General features: G+C 36.6%; 1 protein-coding gene across 1 annotated transcript in view; it reads left to right on the forward strand.

Annotated features, from left to right (window-relative positions):
* Nucleotides 1-8,900, forward strand: part of TAPT1 (transmembrane anterior posterior transformation 1) — a 101,269-nt gene extending 92,369 nt beyond the window's left edge. Inside the window, 2 exon segments of the mRNA XM_032773924.2 lie at nucleotides 2,931-3,091; nucleotides 6,164-8,900. Of these exon segments, the coding sequence (XP_032629815.1) occupies nucleotides 2,931-3,091; nucleotides 6,164-6,393 (391 nt within the window). The 3' untranslated portion in view covers nucleotides 6,394-8,900.
* The last annotated feature ends 953 nt before the right edge of the window (nucleotides 8,901-9,853 follow it).

Genomic DNA, 9,853 nt, shown 5'->3' on the forward strand with positions numbered 1-9,853 from the left:
AAACTATAAATCTATAAATTGTAAACTAATCTGACCCACTTCTGCCCTCCTAGTAGTTAGAAACCCAAAACCCTGTGACAGAAAAAAATTTGGAAGTTCTTATGTAATCCATGATGAAAATCTGGTATTAATACATCAGATGGGTGAGTTGTAACCCACCAACATCCTGGTCCAACTGTCATTGAATTGGATTAGGCCATGAACCCCTTCATTTTTTTAAATAATTAGTACATATCTGTGAAAGTGTCTTGTTTTGGGAAAAACTCTTGAAGGCCTTTTTGGAGAGGCAGTGTGGGGAAAGAAAGCAAGGGACATGTCTTTGTAGAAAGAAATACTGTTATCATAGAAGATTAGGGCCAGAGAGACCTCAGAAGGTCATCTAGGCCAACCCCCTGCTCAAAGCAGGACCAATCCCCAACTAAATCATCCCAGCCAGGGCTTTGTCAAGCCAGGCCTTAAAAACCTCTAAGGATGGAGATTCCGCCACCTCCCCAAGTAACCCATTTCAGTGCTTCACCACCCTCCTAGTGAAATAATTTTTTCTAATATCCAACCTAGACCTCCCCCACTGCAACTTGAGACCATTGCTTCTTGTCTGTCATCTGCTGCCACTGAGAACAGCCTAGCTCCCTCCCACCCCCCTTTTCAGGTAGTTGAAGGCTGCTATCAAATCCCCCCTCATTCTTCTCTTCTGCAGACTAAATAACCCCAGCCTCTCCTCTTAAGTCATGTATCCCAGCCCCCTAATCATTGTCTTTGCCCTCCGCTGGACATACTCCAATTTGTCCACATGCTTTCTGTAGCGAGGGGCCCAAAGCTGGAGACAGTACTCCAGATGTGGCCTCACCAGTGCCGAATAGAAGGGAATAATCACTTCCCTCCATCTGCTGGCAATGCTCCTACTAATGCATCCCAATATGGAACAAGGGCACATTGTTGACTCATATCCAGCTTCTCGTCCACTGTAATCCCCAGGTCCTTTTCTGCAGAACTGCTGCTTAGCCAGTCGGTCCCCAGCCTGTAGCAGCACATGGGATTCTTCCGTCCTACGTGCAGGACTCTACACTTGTCCTTTGAACCTTATCAGATTTCTTTTGGCCCAATCCATCAATTTGTCTAGGTCACTCTGGACCCTATCCCTACGCTCCAGTGTACCCATCTCTCCCTCCAGCTCAGTGTCATCCGCGAACTTGCTGAGAGTGCAATCCATCCCATCATCCACATCATTAAAGAAGATGTTAGACAAAACCAGCCCCAGAACCAACCTCTGAGGCAACCTTTTTAAATACTGAAGATTGTCTGCTCTGCATATCCTCGTATCCCTCTAACAGACTTACTTTTATAGGAAAATGTATTACATAAAAATACGTTTGAGAGAGAAATCTTGTATGCTAATTTTTTTTTTTTCTTTTTGACATTTGTGTTAATGCAATGTGTGATAGTTGAGTTGCTACTGAAGTATACTTTGGTCTTTTTTATAACGCACAAATTTAGATGTGCTCTAAGGCTTTTAATTTGCAAACATTCACTTTTTCCAGCAAATTTTCTGAATTTAGATTATCATCACAATGTCTGTTAAGATTTCCATAATCAGTGGGTTTCCACATTCTTCTCTACCTATTTACTATCCTCATGGTGAGCTAGCATATAGGGCTCCATCCAAACTCTATCACAACTGCTGCAGGATTATCTGCTGAGAGAAATAAAAGGTAATCTTGCAGCTCCTTGAGTGAGAAACAAGTTCAGGAGACCCAAATTCTGAGCCCAGAATAGCATAGAACCATCAAACTAACCTGTAAATCAAAGCTGCCTTCATCTTCAATATGGAGATGTAGTCTCAAAATATTTATGATCCTAGTATGTGGTTGTGGTGATAATTAATAATTGGAGATATACCTATCTCCTAGAACTGGAAGGGACCTTGAAAGGTCATTAAGTCCAGCCCCCTGCCTTCACTAGCAGGACCAAATACTGATTTTTGCCCAGATTCCTTAGTGGCTCCCTCAAGGATTGAGCTCACAACCCTGGATTTAGCAGGCCAATGCTCAAACCACTGAGCTATCTGTCCCCCTTTAGCTATCCCTTCCCCTTTTTTGTTCTGTCAATTGTAGTAGTAATTAGCTTTTATAAAGTGCTTTTCATCTGTAAATCTCAAAGCACTTTTCAAAGGTAAAAAACCTCTTTTTCCCATTTTACAGATGGGAAAACTGAGGTAGAACTAAAGTGATGTGCCAAAGTTCACATAACAAATCAGAGGCAGGAAAAGAATTTAGGTGTCCACTATCTACTGGGTCATGTTACTCCCATCCTGGCTACTCAGATAGAAGTGGAATATTGCATGATGAGGCTGGTAGACTCTGTGGACCACACACCTCAGTATTAAAGCTGAGGGCTACTACAATTTGACCATTTTATGGAAATTAGGTGTAGTCTTTGAACTCTTTGTGGCCCATGGTTGTTCAAAGTTTGAGAGCTCCACATAGTGTGCATTATTATTATTATTATTATTATTTTATTATTAGAGATGCTTCAAAGCTATCACAGATTTGCTGTTATTTTTATATGCTTTTCAAAGTAGATGTTTAAATACTGATTGTATTGAAAACTTTTTGAAATTCCCATAGCTGCTCCATGAAGTAAACACTGATATTAAGTAACTAAAATACTGATATTAGAATCCAAATGACTTCTGGCAACATTTGACATTTTTACCCTATGAAACTCTTTACGTTAAAACAAATTAGTGTGCTGTGTTTTTGGGGGGGTGGGGATGGGAGGGATGTGTCTATAGGCCATGAGAAAGAGCCTTACAGTTGGAAGGATTAGCTAACAAATTAAATCCCTTCCAAACAGCAGAAACCATACATGAAACTGTTTTTATATGAACATCCACTAATGCAAATATGTAAATGTACTCTTTTATGTTTCAGGTTAATTTCACTAAAAGTACTTAACAGCATTGTGTTGTTGGGCAAGTCATGCCAATATGTAAAGGAGGCAAAAATGGAAGAGAAGTTGTTCAATCCTCCCCCTACTAGCACCCCAGGCAAACCACTCAGCAAACCTCAAAGCAAATTTAAATCTCCTCAAGGTAAGTTTAACTTGTTGTTCTGATGATCAGTGAAAAGGAAACTGTTTCCAGATTAAATTTAATATTCATTCAGCTGTTACCCTCTCTGCTGTTCAACAGTACCTTTACCACAAGATAACTCTGCCTTGGGTCACATGTTAGGACTGTGAGCATACACCTAGCAGCTGGAGCACAGTTCTGTAAACAAAATTATTATTTTTCATTATTCAGTGCTTCATCCTTCACAGATGTTAATATTCTCCACTACAATAAAATTCCACCAGAGTATGGGAAAGGAGGTAGGGAAGCAAAATGAGAACTAGTACTGACTTTGTGTGCATGTCCGTGCTCATTTAGAGGAGCACCTTCTTGTAAACGCTGATATTTCACATTTGGCTTGAGCTCTGACAGTACTGATGTTTCATAAGGAATGTTCCTTTGAATTCTTACAGAAGTGCAGGCAAAATATGACATGCAGCAGGTACAATTACTTAAAATTGTGATGAAGATAGGAAGATTTCAGGCAGCTTTTCATTCTCTAAGTGAGATTAACGTTAATTCTCTTGGTCTGAGATTTGCCTCCATGTTTTTTGTTTTGTAGTATATAAGGTGGTTTTCTTAGGCTTCTGCAGTTTATATATAGCACCTTTAACATCAGTATTTAAAAAAAACTTATTAATAAATAATTGTAATGATATATTAGTTTTTTTATCTCTCTTTGACATAATATGGGGGAAAACAGAAACCTTCACTGTTCTGATCAACAAAGTTGAATTGTGTATCATCTCTGGGAAGAATCCAGTGGAAGCCTCTGAGAATTTAACAGTGAGGCTTTAGTGTGTTCTACTCTGTTAGCCAAAGACTTGAACAGCATGAAATTTAAGGTGTTTATTAGACATCCTAGTGTCTTGCCAGCAATACTAGAGTTGAGTCTGTCAGCATTTCAGTTATAAAACCCTATATCTCAACTGTGTCAAATCACATTCAGCTGAACTTAGTGCATACATTCATTTTAAAATGGCTTAAATCCATAACATTGGTTTTTTTGGTTATATGGTGAAAAAACTTATGTACAGTAGATCTGGATGCTTTTTCTAAGCTTTCACTAGAAAATGTTGCAGTATCACAGTACTAATTTTTTCTTAAATTATAAAATATGTTAATACTTCATTTGGATGTGGGACAATAATTCATGTTTTAAGGGTTGACCATTAAAACTTACCAACAGTTCCCAGTAAATACATCTTGAAGACTATTTTTAGCTGAAGCAGCAGTAAGCTTACCAGGTCAGTCCAGCAGAGAGCTTATGCCTCAAATGACAGAATTTTATAAGAAGCAGAGACCTATATATTTCTGTGACTGTCACTTAAAAAAAAATTCTCAGCTTCTATAAAATCCTCAAAGGTGGAAGAAGCTTAATTTTTCAATGCCATCACTTCATTTTATAAATACAGTGACTCTTAACAATTGTTTCCTTGTAAAGCCAGATCATGTGTAAGAATTTTTTAAAGTTTGCCTTAACTCCTGTCTATTCATTATTATTGCAGAATTCTGCATTATTGATTAATCCCTGTGTCCCAATTATAAGCTTGAACAGCACAGCATCTATTGCTAGCAATATAATCACCAGTGTCAATGAATTCATCTAACCTACTTTCCTTCAGCCTATAGTGTAACGGTAGTTTATTTTCCTGACAGTTTGCACCTTTCTCATGGGAATATATACAGTTGCAGTTACCCTGGGTAAAGTTTGAAACTACTCCTGAAGAATAAGCTCACTAATTAGACTGGTAATCATTTTTAAATTGAACAGTGATTTCCTCTGGAAATTGTGCAATGGGAAGATACCTACCTACATACTGAAGCTCTGCAGTGAACCTTGTTATGATTGATCTTCTGTGGTAGATGCAGTATGTTTTACTTACACAGGACTTTATTAACTTACTCCAGAGATTGGTTTATTTTCCTAAAAAATATACAAATGACTGGAAGAGGTGATATGATAGAGAAGCTACTTTGTAAAGTAGTTATCTGGAACTAGTAATTATATGGTTTTACACGTTGCTGCAATATTTCTGTTGCAAACCCCTATTTTGATGTTTATTACTTTTGTCAGAAAATGTTCTCTTGGCTGGGTCTTATAACAGCTTCTCAAAACAAGCCAGATGTTTTTCAAAAACTCCCTTAAAATATGTTAGTTATCTTGTTTCTAAGAGGAGAAAAAAAAATAATTTGTCGCTCTTCCCCTTTGCGATGGGGAAAATCATGCATTTTCAGCTGTTTCAAAAATTATATTTTAATACAGCATAGAAATGTGTTTTTTAAAATTGTGTTAATAAACCCAGTGTTCAGTTCTATGGAAACAAAAAGAAGGAATCCTAACAAATCAGGGGGTTCAAAGAGTTATTTGGGGATCCGATGCTCTAAAAATATTTTACTGTATCTGAACCTTCCCCATGGGATAAAACTTAGGGCATCCAGCTTTCATATGCAGATACTTAGGGATACAGTCCTGTCACTAGTAACATATGTAGATTCTTTCACCGAAATCAGATCTGTTAACTACTGTTGATTGGGATCATTTCAACTGGCTTCAGATGGGATGGATGGAGAAAACAAACTTATTACACAAACCATCAAAAACAGGCAAGTAAACCAGAAACATACCATATGGCTTTCTGTAACATGCCACAATGATCATGACCTTTATCTGCTTGTTTTATTGCATTCCATTGTTCCTTAATACTGGATGACATATGGTATATTCCTGGCTTTTCTGGACTACTTTATTCTGCTGGATTTGTATCACAACATTACTGGAAATTCATACACAATATTCTGTTGCATTAGTAAGCATTCTAGGATCCTAATGGCAGTGGTAACAAAAAGTGAAGTGGTTTGACAGGATATTCAGAAGTATTTGGTTTTCAAAACTGGTTCATTTATTTTGTACTACTTTTGCTGTTCACATGGCTAACTTTCTCAGCCCTCAGTGCAGCTTTAATGATGGACAGATCTGTCAATTTCAAATTCATTGATGTGCTTATACAATTAACACATGTTAAAAATTCTGATTTTCTGCTCTTCCAACAGGAATTCCCACAGATGAAAGTTTCTCTGCATCAGTTACCAATCAGCCTGTGCATCAGAAGGAAAATCCTACATCTTTACTTGTGACAAGCAACTCTGATCAATTCCTGACGACTCCTGATGGAGAAGATAAAGATATAAGCCAAGACAATTCAGAATTAAAACACAGATCTTCAAAGAAAGATTTGTTGGAGATAGACAGGTTTACTATTTGTGGAAACAGAATTGACTAAGTTTTCTGAATAGATGTGCTTAGGATACTGAGCTATTGGGACAGCAAATGCTACCAGAATGGACAGTTGCCAAAAAAAGGCACTTAAATATTTATTTAAAAACTTAAATTATTAATGGCAAACAAATATTAATTTTTACAAGTAACTAGGCTTGGTAGCTGGTCAGATCAAGTAACAGAAATCTTTAACTGGGCTCTTTGGAAAATATAATGGATTGTGAGAGTCTCTTGTCTATTTGGCAGAGCTACAGTATCGCTGCCTTGGAAATAGACTGAAAAAATCAAAATGCTGTTCTGCTTTTTGAAACCATGCTTCCAGAACATACCATTTTTCATCAGGGTCTCTCCAGTACATGGATATACCTGGGAATATGTGACAACTTTAATAGGAAGCTCATCTTTCCAGTCTCATGTTGTTTTCATAAACAGCTGCAGATTTCAAAACTTGTACTTATCAGCGAACACATAAAAAAGCACTGGTAGATTAAACAGTAAGTCAAGATAATTATTCTTGTCACCAGAAAAATCTTTGAAGATGTATCAGAACTGATCAGAATAAAATATTACAGTATCTTAAATGAAAGACCCACTGCATAGTATTTTATCTAAAATCTAAACCAGCGAGGGAAATGGATCACAAGTACAAAGAAATACAGTAAAGGTTCCGCATAACTGGGCAAACTCAGCTTGATCATTATTGTGTTCAATTACAATGTGTTCTGCAAGGCAAACTATATATATTTATAAATTCTATATGAAAGGCTTTTTTTAAAAAAAGCTGTGGCTTGTTTTTTGCAATGGGAAGCATTTATTACAAAGGGACACTTCTTTATATTGAGAAGGGTAGTGTGAACTGCAGCCAGCAACACCAGTGTTGCATTAATTCCAGATATTTCCAATGCAATGGAAGAAATAATTACTCACTACATTTTGGTTTAAACAAGTTGATAAAAATGGCATCTGTATATTAACTTAGCTGGAAAAATTGCCCATAGAATAGTTATACAGAAAATCAGAAGTGTCCATTTTAACTGATGGATTTTAAGCAAACTTAAGTAGATATGAATAGCTATATTATGAAACGCTTGGTTTTATGAAGTGTAATGCATCTTAATTTCTGGTGTGTGAGACAAGGTTGGGGGAATTGATGAAAGGCATGTTGAATCCCTCAAGAACGAACTGCATTTCAGCTCAATAACTAGGCTAGAGAACTGAATCAAAAGACAATCTTTCATCCAGTGATGAATCCTACATTTGCAGTTAAAATGTAACATTAACCTCTATTTTCAAAAACCTTTCAAAAGATTTAGGTTGATGTCTGCTAAGTTATTTCCCTTGGAATTTTATTTTGTTTTTTTGATATGATACAGGTATTTCAGTGATGAGCAAACCACAGGATTTCTTTTATTAACTAATCTGTAATCTATTGGAGTTGAAAAGCCAAAGTTTAATGTTTGATTTATGAATATGAAATGTGGAAGAATACATGCTAATTCCTAAAATCTGCAAAGTTGTATTAATATGACAGAACAGAGAAATGTACAGAAATAATGTTATGAAACAGGTCAGAATGTGAAGTTGTCATGAAAAATGGTTTTACCATAGAAGTCAACATCATCTGCTCTAAAAGGAGCCTCTTGCTGCCTCTTCTCCTCCTCCACCAACTGCAGCTGCAGTAGTGTCCAGAATCAATTGAAATGGTTGGGGGCGAGGGAGAGAGAAGAGTCTAAAATGCTTTTATTTTGAGTGTATTTTGTGCTCATTGAGAAATTTACACATTCAAATTCAATTCAGATCATCTGTGAATTTTTCAATTATTTAGCCGTTGCTAAAGGAAGCTTAGAATGATTTTCATCTGTTAAATGACATTCTGTACCAATTTTATAAGTGCATCTTGCGTGAAACTCAATAAAATTCAATTTCATAATCTTTGTTTTAAAAAAGGAAAAGAATGGACTGGATTTCTTTGCAACAGTTGTCAATTTTGAATACTGCAGTGTGACTTCTGCATATTCTGGTTTCACAATGAAGAACTTATTTTTTGCAAGCACAGGAAAAGCATCCTACATTAGACCTGGTTTTAATACTGGTTTTGTTCTTGTGTATTCATCACTATGTCAAACCCACAGTCAGCCTACTGTTAATCTGAATTCTAATTGTTTAGAGACAGAATCAAATTGAAATCCAGTCCATTTTTTTTTAAAGTAGGGTATTTTTGTTTCAGTAGCCCTTGTATCATCCTGTTAATTTGTGTGGTTTTACAGCCTGTGTTCCTATTCTTAGTGTCTTTCTTCCCATACTGTCAGAGAGACCTACACAAACAATGGGAACTGACTATACAAAGTATTGTCAAATGCAAAAGTAAAAAAAAAAAAAAAAAAGCCCAACTCTTCATGATAGAAAAGTTAGTTGCAGATTTTTTTTAAAAAAAACTTCCTATAGAAATGTGATTTGTAAATATGAGACTATTTAAAATGCAACCTATTAAATATATTGTATTTCCATTTATTCTGTGAACACACTTTGCAGGTGGCTTGTAGCAACTACATAGTTAAGGTTGTGTTCTAATGGGGCTTAAAATGGGATATACCTTTTTTTTTTTCCTCTAAAATATCATACAGGGTTAGTTTGTATGATATCTGGATTATTTGTGTATTTCATACAAACCATACATATTTGGTTTCTCTTCAAAATGTTTTAATAGGAAGCCTTTGAAATAGGGCGCTTGCTGACATTTTTCCTTGTCATCCTGGTTTGTACTGAAACCTGTCTGTCCATATAAAACTTTTTCGAGAGGTGTACTAACTAGCACTGGTGCAAATGCAAATCTGATTGATGGGAAATAGACAATGCAAACCTGATTGACTGGGGTAGGCTGCCAGCTCGCTTTCAGTAACTACCCATTTATGTCAGATTTTAGCCTGCAACAGGATTGCTGCATTTCTGCTACTGCACAGGTTTGGCTTTCCCACTCCCTTTCAAGCATTGAAAAAAACCTACAAAACTAATAAACAAAGCACTTAAGGTTGCTACACACAATATACCTGACAAATCTCCCCACAAAAGCAAAGAAATGAAGTAAGTATTAATGCCTACCTATCCAGATCCTCTATTCCTCCACCTGCAGGCACATATCACCACTACTATACACTACAGTCCATATCCTGCAAATTTCAGAGCTCTCTAGAACTGCCAGCCTTCCATCACCCCTGTAACTGCCCTTCTACTCAATCCGTTATTAGATTACCCTCTCCAAACATGATAGACTACTGCACCAAACTTGATTAGTGTTGGGGAATATATAATGTGGTAAAGTAGCATTACAGAAGGATGAAAAGGGGACAGTTAAAGTTGCAATGTGTGGTCTGTGGCCCTCACTTGATTTTAAGGTCACTTTAATTCTGAATGTGTGTCCACACTGGGATTTAATGCAGTTTAATCTGATTTAAATTCAAATTTTT

Source organism: Chelonoidis abingdonii, chromosome 5, assembly GCF_003597395.2.
Source record: "Chelonoidis abingdonii isolate Lonesome George chromosome 5, CheloAbing_2.0, whole genome shotgun sequence".
In the NCBI taxonomy this organism is placed as follows: domain Eukaryota; kingdom Metazoa; phylum Chordata; order Testudines; family Testudinidae; genus Chelonoidis; species Chelonoidis abingdonii.